This window comes from Aythya marila (assembly GCF_965140915.1).
Source record: "Aythya marila genome assembly, chromosome: Z".
Taxonomy (NCBI): Eukaryota; Metazoa; Chordata; class Aves; order Anseriformes; family Anatidae; genus Aythya; species Aythya marila.
In genome coordinates, this window is record NC_139080.1 from 80,657,681 (window position 1) to 80,678,339 (window position 20,659).

The 20,659-nt window shown below is 38.3% G+C and overlaps 1 protein-coding gene across 2 annotated transcripts in view; it reads left to right on the forward strand.

Moving 5' to 3' along the window:
- XRCC4 (X-ray repair cross complementing 4) overlaps positions 1-20,659 on the forward strand; it is a 186,832-nt gene that overhangs the window by 72,463 nt on the left and 93,710 nt on the right. For both annotated transcript variants that reach the window (XM_082782774.1, XM_082782775.1), the window contains exons 4-6: positions 9,202-9,368; positions 15,252-15,404; positions 16,042-16,145. In XM_082782774.1, the coding sequence (XP_082638900.1) occupies positions 9,202-9,368; positions 15,252-15,404; positions 16,042-16,145 (424 nt within the window). The remainder of the gene's footprint in view (positions 1-9,201; positions 9,369-15,251; positions 15,405-16,041; positions 16,146-20,659) is intronic.

Here is a 20,659-nt window from a genome sequence, read left to right on the forward strand (position 1 = left end):
CAGTCTTCACAAAATGCCAGAATGATGATCAGAGAAACTGCAAAGGAAACTGCCTCACTTTGATTTCTGGGAAAATCATGGAGCTCATCTGCTCAGATTGCATTTCTGGGCACACGGGGGAGGTGGAGGTCAGATGTTGACATGGATTTACCAAATGAAAATCATGCTGGACCAGCCAGGCTGCCTTCTGTGATAAAATGACTGGATTTGCGTCTGAAGAGAGAGCAGTTAATGCCGTTTGTCCTGACTGTGACAAGGCTTTCAGCATTGCCGTTCACAATATCCTTGTATCTATGGTGGGCAGTTATAGTCTGTATGGGTGGACAACAAGATGGATAGATAACCAGTTGGGTGATGAGGCTTGGAGGGCAGCAGATAATGGGATCAAGTTGATCCAGAGGCTGCTAACAAGTGGAGAACTGCAGGGGTCCCTCATGTGCCATGTCCTTATTGGTGATGTGGAGGGGGCACATCCATGGAGTTTGCAGTTGACACCACACATTGGAGTGCCCGGTGGATTCCCTTGAGGACAGGGCTGTGCAACCCAGAGACACCAGCCTGGGGCAATGGGTCAGCAGGAGCCATACAGAAGTCGATGGAGAAAATCAAAGCCCTGCCCTGGGCACGGAAAGCCCTGCAAGGGGATGGGCAGCAGACAGTAGAGAAGATCTGTGGGCAAGGGCCTCAGGATCCTGTCAGGCAGTGAGTCCTGTCACCAGTGGTGTCCCAGGCTAGATCAACGGGACATGTTGTTGCACAAGTAGTAGAGCAGGTGAAGGGTCCATCCCTCTTTAACTGGCATTACTCAGTTTGATGTGGCGTCCAGTCTGGGGCCTCCCAGCACAAGAAGGGATGTTGCTGGAACAAGAAGGTTCTTCTGGAACGAATCCAGTGAAGAGCTGCCAAGATGGTCAGGGGCTGGAGGGTTTGCCCTGCAGGGCTTTGGGACTAGGGCTGATTCACCCTGGAGGAGATGTGGCTTCAGGCATGTCAGGGAGAGGGCTGAGAAGACAGGGCCTTCATGGTGGTGTGTGTCAGGAGGGTGAGGGACAGCAGACATAACAGAAACCAGAGTTCCCAATTGGATATGGCAGAGAGGTTTTTTACTGTTAGGCCAGTCAAGTGTTGTCTGGAGAGGTTATGTGGTCTCAATGCGTGGAGGTTTCCAAGACCACGCTGGATAAAGCTCTGAGCAACACAGTGATCTCTGAGCTGGCCCTGTTTTGGGCAAAGGTTGAATTGGAGAACTCCGGAGATCCCTCCAGACCAGTAACTCTGTGACAGGAGCTTTTGGGTTAGGAATCTGCTTCCATTCTGCCCTGTGCTGCAGCGTACAGGTTACTGTGAGATGGATAGAAAAAACTTGTAACTGGCAGAGCCTTTTTCAGCATTAATTCTGCCTTCTTCCCAAGGATCCAAGTATTTCTTCAAGAGGGAAACCCAAGAACTGCTTCTGCACTGTACCTTCATCCTTCTTAATCCAGTAATATACAGTGACTTCTGCTGCAAACCTGACAGAGCACTATTCCAGGGATTTCTGTGGTTGTGGTAAATTAAAATTTCCTGGGACTGTTCCCAACTGCAGAGGCCAACTGGTGGGGAGTGGTCTAGGTCCATGCCTGAAGGCTCTCAGGACAGGGTGGCCACATGCGAAGCGCCGCTTGGGAAGGGTCTCTGCGATGTCCTTGCTCCTGAGATGTGCCTGCCTGTTGTTTTGCATAGCAGTGGCTGATGTGCCAGGGACGTGCTGGGGCCAGTCTCACGCTGTCAATGTGTATAACACTGGTGTATTCTACTGGCTGGTAACGTTCCCGATTCCTGCTTGGTTTATCGAGCACGTGTAGCCTCCTTGTGCTGCGATCACAAGTGGGCTGCGGTGCCATGAATGTGTGGGTTTGAGGGTGTGAGAAACAGCGAAGCACTCTCCAAAATATTTGGGAACCCCTGCCATACAAAATAGTGGAACCAGATGGAATTTCATTAGTCGATGTGCAGCAAATATGACGGCGATTTATGTGGAAGGTTTCTGCAGCATGTAGTAAAAACCTGAGAAAAATAGCAATCGCTTATGTCAGCTGTTTTGCTCCAGAATAGATGTAATGCCTTCATCAAGAAGAAAGATTTTTTTTTTTTCTTGAGGATGAAGTAATGCTTTTCTCATAAATAACATTTCAGGAGGGAAAGGCAAAAGTGGAGAAAGGCAGAATTTTTGTCTTAAACTTGATTTTTAAAACTGGTGATCATATTTTTACACTGACTGATGTAACTGGCAAGCTTTCTTGGCTTCCTTGGTACTTTGTAATTTTTCTAGCTTCCTAGAGTTTGCTGTTACAAAAGCAACTTCTGCTTTTACATATTGTCATCACCGTATTGTGCAAGTCCAGTATACTCGTTTTTTTACCACACCCAGGAATGTCATAGTTACTGTTGAATGATTTCCCTGGAGATAATAGTGGCACAGCTTTAAAAAATCAAGACCACTCACTGATTGACTTAAGAAATAAAAATGGTATAATGCTTTCCAGATTCAAGCTTGTAACAATACTTTCTTTGTATATGCAACTAAGTGTCAACATCATTCATTTGTAGGTCATATTCTTTAACCCTGTACATGAATTTTCATTAACATTTTCATCTTCTAAATACCTATGAATTTTCATAGAGAAAGCTTTTTTCTTTTTAAAAACTAAGTATTTATTTATTTATTTATCTAAATATTTATTCTGATTTCTGTCTTAATTCAGAGTCTGTGCTTATGCGGTATAGAAGAGGTGGTTGATACCTAACTGGTAGCAGCAAGGCTAATTCTAGAAATCATGGTGTCTGTCTTGCAGGAGCTCCAGCTCTCAGCTGAGAGAAGAAAGCTGCTGTCTCTTACACTGCCTAATGTAATGCAAGGGTGAAAGGGACATCTTACTTTTGAACTAACTTAACATGCTGAACAACACTGAATGTTATGGCTAATCTCTAACTGTGCAATATGGAATTTGTTTTCAATATCATCCATAGGTAAGGTCATCAGCAGGTGATTTAAGGATGGTTTAGCTGACAGCTTTTAGTGTCTCATCCTAGCAAAATTTTTCAGGAACTGAAAAACTAATGAATAAAAGTTTTGATTTGGTTCTTGGGATTCATTAAGACATCTTTTTGAATGTTGAAAATACACTGTTTCAGACTGGGGGGGAGGGTGAGCAGTTAATAATAAAACACCCTGGTTACTCCTCTCTCCTCCCTTGTTCCCAAAGACCTGGCTGAAATGGCACTAACAGCATGGAAAGTCCAAGCTTAGTAAGAAGCTCTATCTAGAAATAACCCTCTCAGTGTGGGTCCCTTTCTAGCCTGGGAAAGGTGTTGAGAGATGCTCAGGATAGGGCAGCGACAAAAGGATCTGTTGTTCCATGGGTCTGCAGGGCTTTCCTCTTGGTCGCAGAGGTCACATCTGCTGTGACGGGCTGCAGGTTGTGATAAAGACAGGGAGAGACTACACAGCTGCTCCGTGCTGGTGGGCTGATGAGGATTTCCCCCCCCCCCCCCCCTTACATTCTTCACTAATATTTCCCTAGTGAAAGGACATGCGCTTAGACAGCACCTTGCAGGAGGCAGTCAGTATCTGTCTGCACAGATGTTGCTAACTGTGCTATAACCAGCTGATTGCTAGCAGGGTGTGGAGTAGAGTGCAGGCATCTCTAAAGGTGTAGGGGATGTGGAAGGTGAGTGAGGTGAGCTATGAGTGATTTTGTTACAAGCCACACATTAACTTGTAAAATTGAAAACGTGTTAGTTGGTTCACACAATAGGAATATTTTCATTTCAAAGTCAGACCTAAATATCTATAAATACGCTATCTGTACATATTCTTTGTAAAATCATTTTCAAAGTAGAGAAGGAAAAAGCAACATTTTGGGGGTTAGGATGTAAATAGGTAAAATAAATAGAAGAGAAACAGATGCTGAATAGCTGCTCTTCATAGCCTGCCAGGAGAAGAAAGCATGAGATCTGGCTGTCTATATCAATATTTTTGGTAGCTTCTAGAAGTATGGAATACCCTAAATATATTTTGGATAACAAATGCTATTATAAAAGATTGCTGATATACATAAATATCATAGAGACGAACAATGCAGATTCAGCGACAGTTTCCAGAATCAATGTGGGTTTTTTTGTTTTGTTTTGTTTTGTTTTTTTCATACACCAATATGTTACAATGGAAAATTGTTGTTACTGGAAATTTATTCACTGTTAGTGTGTAGCTTCAGATTGTGCCTCAAAAGCGACAGCTCACAGTGTGTGATCTCTGATCCTTATTGCCTTAGATTTGATACTCTAATTTCTGGTGGAGTGTAGTAATGTAAAAACAATAGCATATATGTGTATGTATATATATATATTTATATACATTTTTAATTAAAAATAAAAACTAATTCTATATGAATGTGATGCTAAATTTTTGCATGAAAAAATGCCTTGAATAATATTTTAAAAGAATATTCTCTGAGTGAAGCATCTTTGTTTAAACATCTGTACATAGAAAACCAAAAAGTTAGTTGGGAAGCTTTTCAATTTACTCCCATGATATCTTCTGTCTAATAGTTGAGAACACTTCTTTCTACATCTGTAGAAGACTAATAGTGTTTGGACAGGGTGAGAGGTGATGGGAAAATGACAGATTTGTCATAAGCATCTAATTTTGGTTTTTATTTCTAAACTTCAGATACTTCTGTAATGGATAAGTGCTAAATATGACTTCTGATGAATGGGATGCAACTTTTTAACTTGTTCTTTTTTCATCTTCATGCATTTTAAAAAACAAACAAACAAACAACAACAATAATAATAACAACAGTAAACCATAAAACAGACATTGAAGAGGAGCATTGTATCAATTACAGTCAGTTTATTGTCCACTGGGATATCTAGCAGATCTGATCATTCTCAGTATGAATTAAGTGTTTAATGCTTCACTGTTTTACATAATGTTTTCTTGAATGGTCTGAAAGAGGAAGTAGAAGGCACATTAATTACATCTGTGAATGATATGAAGCTAGAGAGAGCTACAGCAGCTGGAAGAACAGCAAGAAATACAAATTCATCTAGATAGCAGCAATGTGCAGGAATTTACAAAATATGATTCACCTTGGGAGCATGATCCAAATCAGATACATTGCATGTAAATTTAGTTTAATGAAGTGTTAATATTATTGACCTTTCACTCATGCAGTAAGCAAGATCTATTTATCCTGGGATCCTACACATTTAACTGTTTGTTTGTTTGTTTGTTTGTTTGTTTTTAAGGGGTATTTTGATCTTAAGCCACTTCTGAATCTTTCTAATATTGTGTCTAATTTCACAACTGTAGTTTTGGACAAATAATGCATTTCTCATTTTAATTGCCTATGAAAGAGAACATCTAGAGAAATTAATGCCTCCTCTTTTGTGATTTTTTTTTCAAACATTCAATTTTAATAGAATTCTGTCTTCATCAGTGCTGCAAATTACATATCTGTCCCAAATTCAGAATCCTGGGATCTAAAATTCTGTTATTTTGTTCATCTGCACCTTGACCATTTTGCTTTCCAGTTGGGTATTGCCGTGAAACTTTAGTGCCAAACTGCCCTGAGACTTCATTTTCTTTCTTTTGTCTTACAAACGGCTCATGATTCGCCTTCATGCTTTGGAGGCAAAGCTGATCTGGCTGCCTTTACAGCTTATCAGTCTCTCAGCACTAGGCTCTTTACCCGGGCAAGTGCCAATCAGTTGTAATTTGCTCAGATAACAATGTTTCTATTGTTAGTGCTAACATTTGTGTTTGTTAAATTGGCAGTGGAGTAGCTCACTGTATCAAATAATTTAATGTTGAAGAAACAGTCTTTTTTGGTGCATGGTGTGTGGGATTCTGTTTGAAGGAAGCAAAGCAAAAACACATATCCAATATTGCATTACTTCTGGCTTAATTAGGGCCATACCAACATGTCTGGTGTTTTTCTGCACTGAGCTGCTGGAGATTGCTGCAGTGTAGCCAGGGTAATACACTTCTACAACTGTGTTATGTTAACCTGAGGTGATTGGGGGAAAAGAGATATAAAAGAATAATTATTTTCCAGACACCTTGTGTTTTTTGGGGTCAATATGTGGGCACCTGCGTAATGTAATGAATTTAAGCCTACTGATGACAGGCTTGCTTTACTTACCTGTGGTGGACCTGTTAGAAAGGGTCTGTGGATCGCAGTACAAACGGCGGTATGGTTAAGCTTCATTTGATAATAGCCACAGAACTGCTTTATAAAGACCAAATTAAGAGTAATTGTTACCATGTTGGTATAGAAGAGTGTAAGGCGTTGCTTTCAGCTGCAGTTTTCGAATGGGATGATGAAGCTTTGAAACACCTACCAAGATGTCCAGCAAATTCCCCATGTCCCGGTGGCTGCATGGCAGATCCTCTCCTCACCTCCTCTCTGCTGGCTAACACGTGTGCAGCCACTGAGCAGGCGGCCACGCGTTGCTCACTTCACTCTCTGCAGACTGGCCTTTCACCCTCTCCCTTCTGAGGATTCATCAAAAGAGGTGGCATGCCCGAAGGCCTGGCTTTGGTTTCTCTAGGAGGATCAGCATTTATTATAAAAGGGATGCTGGTTTTCCTTACAGATTTTCAGCAGTCCTTTCATGGCATAGATCCATAAAGCTGAGGATGTGTTTTGCACTAACAAAGCTCTTCATTGCACAAGCAGTATTGCTTCACGTAATGCAGTGAAGAAGCCGAACTGCTGTTTGCTTATAATTTTGCACTTTTGAAACATCTGCTGTGTACTCTGTATGCTTTGATGGTGAGCAGAACCACGCTTTCAGCTGAAATGTCATTCCCTCTAACCTGTTTCAGGAATATTCATATTTTAATGTCTTGTGCTGAGTAAATGGTAGGTCAAAGTGTGTTTGTCCTGATTAAACATATGTGCATTTACCTTATCTCAATTATACTAAAAGTATGAGACAAAAACTTGCACACTTCTTGCTATTTCCTCCACAGTACAAGTAGGAGATCATGTTTCTATTTATCTGTGCTACTGTTCTTCTCTATCTCTGTGGCTAGTATTAAAGTGTGGCATGAATTCTTTATCCGTATAGCGCGGTGGTGGCTTGCAAGTGATGAAAAGCAGTTTCCTTTACACAAATATCCATCTTCGTTAATGCTGTCAGACAGCAAGTGTGATATCCAGGGAATACACGTCACTCTGTGGGTTGCTGATAATGTAATCTAATTTCCAAAAATAAATTAAATGCATCTTTTCATCTATGGCCATCAGATGTATGTAAGCTGAGAGAAAACAATATGTTAGAAACTGGACATGTGAATTCGATAGAAAGATCAGTGACAAATTTGAAACTGAAGCTTTGGGTTAGACATACTTTTGGATTAGTTAACCTTACTGAAGAAGCTCATGATAGTATCATGTTGTGTTGCGGACTTCCGCAGATATCTTATCTAGGTTGAAGAACTCTTATTTGTTTCAAACATTCCCCTGAAGTCTTTCTAAGCATTTTTTACAAGGCTTTTTTTTTTTTTTTTTTTTTTTTTTTTTCATCAAATTGTTACATATCGCAGAAATAAACCTGATTTGTAAAAAGTGTTAACAAATGCTACACATTTTTTTTTTTCATGGACGATGTTTTTGAGGGTCATTTTTCTTCCCTGTCTGAGGAGAATGAGCTAAAGAGAGGAGAGAAAAAATAAGGAAATGGTAATTCTGATTGTAATAGGTGTGGTGCCGTGACAACGAATGAATTCTTCCCTAGTGTGTACTGCTTACACTTTTATAATGTTAATGCTCTGTATTTAAGTTGAGAAGAGGAGTAGCAGTTCTGTGTGCAGGGAAGCGCCACAACAGTTGTGTGAACCCTTTTAAAAATTCCACAATGTGAGAGAGGACCCCTTCTCCTTCCACGTAACCCTCAAAGTTTCTGCAGGCTTGGTCCATGAAAGTCAAGTCATTTTGATAACTCTGTTACCTAAAGGTCTGGTTTTACTGTAGTTTAGTCTGGCCAAGTGCAGATTATGCCACTTAACCCAGTCTGTCTCTCTCTACATCTGCTGTTTTATTGTCATGTCAGGCTAATGATGGTGCCTCCTTTGACTTTGGTGTGTGTAAACAGGTTTGGAAGTGCGCCTGAATGTAGTTCAGATTCTGTTTCATCTGCCCAATGGAGAGCAACAAAGTCAGGTCCTTCATTTCTGGTTTGCTTCTTTTCAGAGGATGCGTGTGACCCTGTTCAAGCAAACTTGCTAACCATCTGCAATTGCCTCAGTCATGTCGAACATTGCATCTTAATCCAGCTGTGCATATGTGTTTAGCTGATGCTGTTTTGTGTGTATAGATGAGCTGTTCCTCCTTCAACATAATGGAAACAACAGCCTTCTGCCTGCCAGACCAGGCAGAACAAATCTGTTCAGACCTCTTGTATGTCCTGTATATCATTCTCATTGCTGAAGAAATACAACTGTTCATTATAGATCCTATCCTTTAGTCTCAGTGAATTATTGAGGGTACCAATGTAATTGAAGGAAGGGCTTCTTTTATTATTAGGAACTTTCCAACTAAACCCCTGAGGGAAAAACTTACAGGTTATTTTTTTGTCAGGTGTGCTAGGCTTTTGCAGAGGTACTTTAATTCAAAAGTAATTAGCATTCATTTGTTTTATCATTAATATTTATGGTTATATTGCTGCTGTGGTTACAGGAATAAGCAGCAAGTTACTTTAGATGTTTTACTGGTCAGATAGCAAGACCAATGTTAGCAATGCCGTAAGTTTTCCTGTGGTTCTCCGTTACATCAAGAATGCCTTTTATATAAAACTTGCAGGCACACCTTTGTACTTCTGACCTCCTGTGATCTGTACAGTAGCAGAATGTTGCTGTATCATGTTACACTTCTGTATTGCATGTCTTTTCCTGCCATTTGAAGGTACGTCAGTGATTTCTTCCTGTGCATATTGAATGTCAGGTGTCCATTAAGGCATTGTCAGCTGCATAAACAATTGGCATGTAAATTATTCCACGTGCTGCTTCTTGTTATAAATTTATGATATCATTTTGAACTGGAGGATTGTAATGTGTTTCTTATGTCTATGCTTAGTGTGTGAGTTGCTAGCTCGGTGTTTTGTGATCTTTCCAGTACTGATGAAGTAACTCAGTCTTTCCTTTTGTTCTAGTTCAGGCTTGGATCTCTGAAGCTACAAAAAGTTTCAAGTCCAGCTGAGGTAGTAAGAGAGCTGATTGGGTATTGTCTGGACTGCTTGGGAAGACTCCAAGTGAAAAATGAGCACCTGCAAAAAGAAAATGAAAGGCTTTTCAGTGATTGGAGTGATGTGGAGAAAAGGTAAGTTTAAAACAGTATTCACAGGGTATTGTTGAGCAAATCACACATATTTGTACTGTCAGTGCAGGGTTTACTGATGGGTGCTTTTAAAGTCATATAATGATAGATGGACACAATTTTTTCTTCTCTTAAAAAGAGTTGTGAGCCCAGATACTTACAAGTTTCCTTCCTACATCAAAAATGTGACTGGTATCATAGACCTTGCAGTTAAAGCTGGTTTTAGCATTATGTAGCAAAAAAAGAAATCACCTCTTTTCATCTTTTTCTCATCTTTTTCATCATTTTCTCTTTTCATCTCCACCTGTTTCAGGAAGTGTCTCTTTTTATTTCCCTCATTTTCACTAATTCTTATGACTGGGGCTTTGAATCAGTTATATTTTTTTTGAATGGGAAATAAGTTGCCATTTCTTTACTCTGTTTATGGAAGCAGGCAGAATTGGAAAATGAGTTTGATGTTATACCCTTGTTTTGTGAGAGACTTTATTGTTTGCCATTGCATTTTTGATCTGAATTGCCTGTTCCAGTACTCTGTACTGAAGTCATCTGTGCTTATTTCAGCTGGCATAAAGTGGTTAGCACGTAAAAGTCAGAGATTTATCTTGTGTGTGTTTTTTTGTTTTGTTTTGTTTTGTATAGCTTTATCTGAAGAAGTACATTTAGGAAGACTGATGAAAGAATGTAGCTAATTGGTGTTAATTTACCTTGAAAAAGAGAGCTAACTTTTGGGAGGAGCTAGTTTTGTTTCTCTCTCATTAAAATGAGTAACAGTTTTTCCTGACAATCTCCCTGACAAGCATATGGCCTTCCTAAATAGTGTTTTACTGCTTAACAGTTTATTGAACAATAGTGTGTTGTATAACCAGTATGCTGTACTGCATTACACGCTAATGTGTAATAGGCATTACTGCTTGTATCAATTTCCATGGTGGAGTGGCACTTTTAAACAGTAACCCCAAAGAAAAATTCACAGTTGCCTGACAACCATCGCACTCTAAAGCAATGTATTCATGGCTTTGAAAGCTGGTGTTTTTCTTTAGTATGTTCATATTTTGAATTAGCAGAAACTTGATTTTTCAAAATAAATACTGAAAGTTGTGCAGTCGTCAAACTTTGGCCATGTCCCCTAAGTGAAGAATAAAAATGATTTTTATCCAAACAGTGGATTTATTTATTTTTTTTTTTTACTTTTGTTGTTGTTGGTTTGTTTGTTTGTTTGTTTTGTTTTGTTTTGTTTTTTGCCCTAGCCCAATCTGCCCTGTTGTCTCTTGCTGTTCTTCTGGCTCCAATTGCAGGGTGCAGGTTGCTGCAAGTTTCTTGGAGCCATACAGCTTTGCCTGTTGTTGTTCACTATATAGCGTTTCAAGCTTCACATTCTGTATCACTCATAGTGTGGAGAGGTAAAAGAGCAAATATGAAGCACATGGTTGAAAAATAGCACTTCCTCTTTCACCTGTAGCTAAGGCATATCAGCTTCAGTTTCAATGCTAACTCTTCCCATGGCTTAAAACAGGACCTTATTAGAAAGAATCAACACATAGCATGCAGACTTCCAGAAGAGTGCTTTTGTTGTTGTTCAATTTAAGTAGAATAGAAAGCATGAGGCACTAGATGGAATAATTCAGTCACTCCATTTCCCTGTTCTAATTTTCTTGACAATAGTGAAAGTTTTGTGACCTCAGCTCAGCAACTTTGAATAAGCCTTCTCCTGTAGCTCTCCTGTTTTTCCTGAGGAAGTACATTCTTCTGGCTTTCCATACCCTCTGTAGAATGACTAATAAGTTTCATTCAGGAGGTTAAATCTGCCTAGTGAGCAATCTGTAGGCTAAACACCAGCCCTGATCTGCTGCTGGCAGTTACCTCAGTATATATGAGATAATCCACTCATCAGTAAACAACTTGCTGTTGGCAGCTGTGTGCCATGTATGGGGATGGCTTCTGCCATTTCCCTCTGGGATGAAGGTCCACGTAAAGGCAAAAGGCAGGATGACACCAAAAATCCATCTGAAGAGAAATTCCCTGCATCCTCAAATTGCTAAATTACTTAGGTAATCTAGTCTGAGCTGTGTGGTGTCTGATATGTTGAGAGTTTCTGGCAGAATCTGTAACTCTTAATTTTCATTGTCCTAGTGTGATAACCTAAGGGTAGGATTTTACCTGGCCAAAGCTTTCCCTGCTTTTAGAAAATTGCCCACATGAAGATAGCATTGTATTGAAAGTTAGTGGCTGGCTAGACTGTTCAGCATTTGATCTAAAAACTTAAAATAAAAATTGTTAAGACACTATCTGTCAAGATCCAAATAGAGAGCCTATAGAAATTTTCAAATAGATTATTCTGAAAACGCTGAATATGTGCTGAATATGTGTACATCATACACACCTCAGGGATGGGTAAATTTAAATATCAAAGCAGGATACCTATTTATTAATTTCATATAGATAATTAAAGTGGCAAATATAAAGCAATGATAACATTTAGCAAAATAATTTCTTGGCCAATAAAACATAAATTAAATGTCTGATTTGTGTGTGTGATATTTATTTTTTATCAAACATCTAAAATTAGTGTAGAAAAAACAAAAGCCCTACTAATTTATATTGCCATCAGCTATAGCGACGGTATATTTAAACCACAAATAACTTATAAAAATGCAGGTTAGCTAGTTTGGTACTTGAAATTGACTCTTCAGCAGGAGCTCATTGAAATTCCATACCATCACCAGTGCTGGGGGAAGGCGAGGGTGAATCTGAAATGTAATAGAAAGGTGCCATAAGAGCAGTAATTATTTTAGATCACGGAGGACAAGGGTAGAAAGAGCACATTTATAGTATTTGAGTGTGGAAAATGCATAATTGCCAGTAAGTTACATAGTTCATGTTAATTTTTGTGAAGCGCGTGGTGATCTCTGTGTTTTTAGGTGGTGCTGAAGAACTGGACAGTTACCTTATTTTCTCAATTACTAATCAGAAACATTCTTAATACTAGCTCTTTTCAGTAGGGTATGTGAGCTTTTTGATGGATATCAACTTGAGCATCTGGCACATTAAAAGCGTTGCACTGACATAAAAGACATCTTAGAGAATAGAAACTGTAAAGCACATGCAAATAAGACTTGCACTACTCTAGCCGTTAACTTTTGTTTATTTTCATTATACTTGAAAGATGTCTTTGAGATGAGCAGCTCTTTTACTTGGCCTGGGGAAATGGTATTTCTGTGAGACAAATCGCATACAGGCACAAGCATGTGACGAATTGCAATGAAAGGTTATATTTGTAACTGATGAGGTATTGGAATGAAACCCAGCCAGCTTTGCTTAGCGGTCACGTAATTCAGGTAACACATGCCTGAGTGAATCCTAAAGGCTATGCAGAGCTGCAGCTGGAGCCACCCCCCAACACATACATACATGCTGCAATCAGTGCATCCCTGTTCCTAAGTGGTAGAGGACTGTTGCTTTTGACTGTTCCATTTTTATGTGTCATTATGTTCCATATGATAATGAGTTTTAAAGCCAAATAACTTGCAAGTATAGCATTAATGTAATGCTATTTCACATTGATTCCTTTGTTGCATGTTACGCTAAATAACTGTATGTCTGAAGAATGTATTTATGCATTAATTGCCTTAAACAATAGGGAGGGGAAAAAAAGGTGTTGATATAAATGACAGCGTTCATGTGTAATTAAGTGATGGCATTTGCCATGTAGGCACGTGATTTGCCTACAGTGTCCTCCTACAGGGAACAGTTAATATTCTATGCATGCAGTCGGTGTGTATATCTTGCAATGCTAGTATTTTGTTCCACAGAATCAAGAAGCTGGCTAGTCTTGCAGTAGGTTCCCATGCTGTGGTTCATAATGTCCAGGTAGTATCAACTGTACTCCATTGAGAGTCTACAGTTATATGGATATTCATCAGAGACAATGATCCTGGCAGGGTTGAAGTTATATTGTATGACACATTTTTGGCCAACTGCGGGAAATGTCTCAATGTAGCTCCTTAAACCAGCCTCAGCTGCTCTGACACCAGCTCACTGGCAAAATAAAGGAATAGTGGTAAACCCTTCTGTACTTAGTGTTGTTTTGTGTGTGGGAGAGGGGGCTTTTCTAAAGGACTTGATACAGCCAGGCTTACCATATTTAACACACACACACACAAAAAAAATTGTTTTTCATTTTTATGTATATGGACATAATTAGTTCCAAGTATGTAAACGACAATTTACCCAATGGGTGTATTTTTTTCCCCTAATCTCTCTCTCTCTCTCTCCTTTTTTTTTTTTTTTTTTTTACTACTGCTTGACAAGAGGCAACCCCTGTCCTTACCTTTGTCCTTCCATGAACTGGTCAAGGCACTCCTGGGTCTTGTATTAGGGTTTGTGGCTCTTTGTACTTCAATATTTTGTCTGTTTGTTCCCCACTTAAACAGTTAACTTTCCTTTAATAGGTGGAAAGTCTCCTGGTAGTTGATTAGTACGTATGATCTTTCATTTAGGAATTATTGAACCGATCTATATGGTAATGATGTTCTGCTATTTGCATTTAAATTAGATGAATTATTTATCAACTATCAAGTATATCCCTAAAGCATTCCACACTAGACTTAATACTTCATGAGATTATTTTCTGTTGTCTTTCTTCTTACATCATATGTGGGTTTGATCTATGAACAAAATAATCAGAATTTATATAGAAAGTCTGTTGAAATTTCATATCTTTCAAATTAATATTTTAAAAATCTGTTATGCATGCAGGTTTAATACCAAAATAAGCCTTCTAAACTTTTATCAGCCTTATATAGGCTGAAAAAGAATGTTGATTATAAGTTACTACTGTTGGATATAATACCGTAGTTACTGTGATCAATAAGATAATCAAGGTGTTTACTTGCTTGTTACGAACATAGCTATTAAAATCTCTGGGTCTCAACACAAAGACTAAAAAGTTACAAAACACAAGAGTAATTAATAGGGTCAGATTTCCTGCAAGTCACTTGCTTCATTTAGTGTGATTATGTTTGCTTGTATTCCACTTTTGCCTTGCCTATGACAGAGTATATACAGGCATTCTTAATTTTATATTTCCATTGTGCTTCTTTGTCTTTAAATTCACCTACTTACAGATGCAGATTAAAACTTCACAAAATTGAAGTTTTTTTTTTCTCTAAAGATATTAATTAACATCCTTAAGAACATTTTTGTATAGATCATAAAAATTTAGTCCCCTACCAAATAATGGTGACTGGTTCAGGGAAATAAAATCTTTGTGGTGGTGGCAAGGATTGGGCGAGTCTGATGACCCATGTCATCCCAAGGAACGAGCTCAGGAGCTGCATGAATGGCCTGGAGCATCTGCTGGGCACTGCAGTCCACCTCGGAGTGCTGTCATCCAATTACTTTTCATTGGGTTGGTTTGGGGTTTTTATTGTTGTGTTTTTCAGCTGTTCAAATGTATTTCAAGTCAGAGTGGGAAGGCCAGATCTGAGGTCTGCCAAGCTTAACCGTAACTATTCATAATCTCATTATATTGTCTCCTGGTAAGCTATGCCCTTTCTGGTGAATTCAGCATGGAAACCAAAGAATGCTTGTGCCAGTTTAAGTTGCCTGATGTGCATGTGTGTAAGATATCCAGAAGAGAATAAAGAGAAAATTTCCTCCTTGGAAATGCTCTTCTTTTGGTAGCAAAGTTAATTGAACATTTCTATGAAAAAAAGCTGCTTCTGACCCGTTTCGGATGCAAGATGCTGGACATGCAACATATAGTAAGGGAATTTCTGTAACAGGAAGGATGGCCTCACTATAGAATTTTCTTCCAGAAAACACATAGAGTTTTAAGAAGAAATGATGTGATGTGTGAAGTAAGTAACAATTAATTTTATATTGTAGGTTGGAAAAATGCGTAGAAGCTAAAGAAGATCTAGAGGCAGATCTTTATAACCGGTTTATTTTGGTACTGAATGAAAAGAAGGCGAAGATAAGAAACTTGCAGAAGTTGTTGAATGAAGCTAAGCAGTATGCGGCAGATACTGAATGTACCAGGTATTTCCTTAGTTCCCTGAGTCTCTTGGTATTATTCATGGCACAAGATTTGGTTTATTTTCTGTTTCTTTAGCTCTAACAATTCTTCCTGGATATGGCTTGGTTATCCAAAATGACTGCGATACTCATAAAAGCAGAGGATTCCTTGGAGTGTCACTGCAAGAAGCAGCATATTGTTTTGGACTCTGCAGCCAAGAACTAAACAGTCATTGATTCTCTCCTCTCCTATTTTCTATTTGGATGCAGTTATCTTTCCAAACATAGTATGTCTGTGCCATTTCCATAGGTGGTATTTTTGAGCCTTCTCCTCTGTCTTTGATTCCTTTTGTTCTTTGGGTAACAAAAATATCTTAATCTGAACATTTTTTATCTACTTCTAATTTAAAAGTTGACGAAGTTGAATTTTCCCAATGCAACAGCACACCTTTCTTTGCCGTTTTTATGCTGTTTTTTAATATCTTATCTTTTATTAGCTGCCCTTCTACCTGATAATGCTAGACAAATTAACTGCAACTCTGGGGCCTCCATGTTGTTTGCGATCAGCTTGCATTGTCTATGGCAGTGCAGAAGTAATTATATGCTTTTTAGGAATAGTAGATGGAAGATACAGTTTTGTTGTTGTTTTTCTTTTTTTTAGGGAAAGCGTAGCTACAACTCAGATGGCTACTGGGCAAGAAAATGACTATGATGGCAGCAGTGAGGAGGAAAGTGAAAATTTAGCATGGTCCTCATTACCAGCGGGTAAGGCTGAATGTACTGTCTTTGGGGATTATCATGGACAGGCCAATCCCTTTACACAAATAAACCTTAATGAAGACAAAATACTACCTGACAAATTGCTCAATGACAAGCCGACCTGCAGGCCTTAAAAATAACTCTCTTGAAGCAGAGTATAATACTAGCATTTTCAAATTAAAGAGGAGAAATTTAAAAGCATGTTGCACAAGGTGAAGGTACTGTCATTTCTTCCAACATGACAAATTGCATACTTTGCAGAACTAATTGCAGTCTAACGGTATCTGAACTATCAACAGTTTCATTTTAAATTCTAGAAACTGTGATGCGTACCCGACGATTGCTAAAATGTAAAATGTAGTTCCTGACAGTTTCAGTGTTTAAAAAGGAGTAAGAGGGAAGGTTTCACTACTATAAAAAGAGCTGTGCACTCATTTTGCATCACAAAAATGGAATAAAGATGTATTTATAGCAGAATTAATTTTAATTTCCCAAAGACTTTTTGATCTCATGAAGATGCTTATAAAATGTAATTTGACTAAGTTTTCTAGGACTGGTAAAGCATATAGGGTACAATAATAGCCCATTCCACAATGTAAGATATTTAACTGTGAATCATAAGAAATTTTGGCAAAGTAGTAGGAATCTGTTAGATGAATAATATCAGAGTTTTAAAACTGCAATGGCGTTTGCTGTGTAGTTATAAACTACAGCTCTGCTCACATGTACTATGGGTTCTCTCACTGGAGCTTTCCGTTTCCACTGTAGGTAATGATAGACAAGACAGCAATTTATTTTAACTGTTTTCTGTGAATATTGGGAAGCAGAAGTGTTCAGAACCCTGTAACAAGTTGTATTAAACTACACAATTCATATAGGTTCATTTATTGAGGACTTTCTAATATAGTGTAAAGCAGACAGAACTTCAGACAAATGTAGAAAGTTGATTACACAAAGAACTTGCAGTTATGGAAAGCAAAGATTTTGTATTTTACTGTGGTCATTAGTTCAGACATATTTGCTTTTAAGTGGTATTTGGTCAGCTCAGAGAGGTAACGTAAAAAGAAATACATCATATTTAGGGAAAAGACAAAGAAAGTGAAAGTTATTGATTCTTTCAGGAGATTCAGTATGGCTTAATTAACTCAGTAAGAGTTTTGAGACAGACAGCTGTGTTTTAAAAAAACAGTAAAAATCCCACCCCTCAAGCTATAATGAGGGACTGAGCTGATCGATGTTACTGTAAAAAAACAGCAAATATATTTTCATTTAAATTGTAATAAATATGCTTCCTGTTGCCTTAGAAAGATAGAGTCTTTTAATTGTGACAAACAGTTTTCAAATACAAAGCTTGAATTTAATAAGATTATAAAGTTAATCCTTTGGGTAACACACTGCGTTTTTTCATTCTAATGGCATCCTCGGGAATGAGCATTGCTTAGGTTAGATGGTATTTCCTATGTCCAGCTTTCTCTTTCCATGAGCAATGGAAAAGCAGACATAAGATCTATACCTCTGTGTGATCTGTGATCTTCACATGCAAAAAGATGTCTGAGACAGACTCTGTCACTATGAAGCTTCTGTCCCTGCTTCAGAGGTGAATGGCCTGAGGGAAGAATGAAGAACACATACCTCAAGTATCAAGAACTCCAAGGCATAAAAGATAATATAAATAATGGTGATTTTTTGTTTTATTTCTGTTTGTTGTTTTTTGTTTGTTTGTTTGCTTGTTTTCTGTTTGTGTAGTCTTTCTACCATTTAGTCCTTTTTTTTTTTTTTTTTTGATTTAGAACATCATTGTGGGCATTGTAGGAAAAATATCGAGGAGAACAAGAGGATCTTTGGAAATGTTTTGGAAGATAGAGGTGGAAGTCAAAATTAAGAGAGAAAGTCAAAATTTAAAAGGTGCATGGGAGGAAAGTGAAAACACACACGCACACACAAGGGCATACTCAGGGGAAACCTTATTGCATTTTACAGGTACCTTAAAGGAGGCTGTAGCAAGGTGGGGGTTGGTCTATTCTCCCGTGTGCCTGGTGATAGGACGAGGGGGAATGGGCTAAAGTTGCGCCAGGGGAGGTTTAGGTTGGACATTAGGAAGAACTTCTTTACCAAAAGGGTTGTGAGGCATTGGGATGGGCTGCCCAGGGAAGTGGTGGAGTCACCATCCCTGGAGGTCTTTAAAAGACGTTTAGATGTAGAGCTTAGGGATATGGTTTAGTGGAGGACTGGTTATTGTTAGGTCAGAGGCTGGACTAGGTGATCTTGGAGGTCTCCTCCAACCTAGATGATTCTGTGATTTGTATGTATGCATGTCCAAAATTCAGAAAGCTGGAAGCTCATGCTGGTTGTCATAAATGAAAAGTAGGAACTTTTCTGCAGGAAATGGCAGAAGAAAGCCATGCAATATAAACACAGAGAATCTCGAGCCAGGAGACAGAAGGAAAATGACCAGTCTTCAAGCAAGCTGAGAACGTATATGCAGCTGCTACTGGCCATTTAGTGCAGTGATAAAAAAATTACTAGTAACTGAAAAAGCAGGCGTGTTTTGTAAATGCTTTAGGTTTGGGTTTAGGGGGAAAAAATAGTTGTTGTGTCATGACTAAGTTCCATTCTTCTATAAACCAAGTGAGACATGAAACAACAGCTGTGAAACCTAGACATTTTAAAATTAACCAGTTAAAGAATGTTGAATTGCAGAGTTTAAAAACTGTCTGAGGACTTTTAGTAGTTTGCAATATTTTAGTGTTTTTTCCTGGAATTTTCATCTCACTGTGGGGATTACACGAGATTTGGAAAAAAACTGCCAATTTTTACCAAAAGAAAAATTGAATAAAATGACACATTCAAACATGAACGTATAGTCTGGTGTCGATATGAGGCAAATATTGGAGCAGTACTTAATGAACAAAAATATTGAGAAAAGGAATAAGAATGGTTAATTTCAATCTTTATAAAGATGCAGAAACTGGCGTCTGCAAACTAGGTGCTTGTGTCTTCTGTGATGATTTTACCAGAAGGTTGAAGAAGGTAAAATTAGTAAAGTAACAGATTTTGGCTTCTGTAAGGTATCGTTCAGCAGAGTATTGTCCTTGGGCTTGCAGGAAACCAGCTTAGGCTTGGCCATGTTAGTTCATTTGGTGTCTCTATGAAACCTGCAGTGAATTTGTGACTTCTCAGTGCTACCTGATGGCTATGTTGGGAAATAAAGAAGATACAGACCATTCTCTGTACTATCAATGATTTTTAAAAAGTTTTATATCTATATCTATAAAAAGGCCTAGAGAAAGGAGATCTGTAAATTTACAGGGAAGTGGACCATATGATTTTGAGTGAAGACAATTTTTCCCCTTGATACAGTGCCCTATCAAGTTTGGAAATCCAAATTTGAAGAAAAAACATTAGGAAGTTGGGTAGGATAACATTGTGATAAAAACAGAGGGATTGGAAAATGATTTAAGTGAAATACTGAGAAGAATTTGAAACATAGTACATATGGTCTACAACTACATGGCAAGTTGAACATCCTGGTCTGGTTGAAGGTGTCCCTACCCCTGGAAGATGGGTTGAAACTAGCTGGTCTTTAAGGTCTCTTCCAGCTCAAATGTGATTCTGTGATGATTCTGTGGTGTGGTAGTAGATAGTCTTTGTGTCCAGCAGACACTGCTGTCTAATGAACTTGAATAACTGGAAGTTGACACAAGAAAAACACAAAAATTGGTCTTTTTTTCTTGCAGACTAATTAACTGTTAGAACAACTTGGTGCCAGTGTTGAAATCATAATGGGATGCTTTTAATAAAAAGACAAGATCTTGTTGATGCAAGTATTACCTCAAAGCTGTCCACAACCAATGACACATGGGAAAATAGCAAATGGCTATTATTTTACCTTTTTTTTTTTTTTTTTTTTTTTTTTCCATCTGTAAGAGCAGATGAATTGCAGAATAAAGCCATTTATTTTGTTTTCTGCATAAAGGAGTTTACTCATGCATGCGTTCTCAGCCAGGCTATCTGATAGGTTTTAAGCCTTTGCAGAGCAGCAGGTTGCATTTATCTGTTCCGCTTCACAGAAATTTTTTGTAAGGGTCTTTTTCCTACGATAATAGTTAATCTGTAACCTAAAAGTTTACATAAAAACATTAGGGTTTGGGCACTTACAGTAACATCAGTAGATATGATTTATGGTTTGCTTTTTGATGGTAGTGTCTAATTCATGGCATAAAGCGAGAGCCAAATGAAATATGGTAATTTTTACCTCAAATCTACATACTGATGTCATTAATTCTTTATACTCTAGAATAACAATTTGAAACTGGATTAGTAGGCATTAGAAAGTAAAGCTCTCAGGAAAACAACAGATGTATGTAAGAAGTTTTATAAATAATACTGTATGTCTTTATGTACAGCAGCTTTGCCCCCCACTCCAAGTGTATGAGGGAAATTTGTTTGGCATATTGGTGAGTGTTGTGAATCCAGGACTGAAAAACACTCAGCTCCCAGTTTAGTACATGTAGATCTTA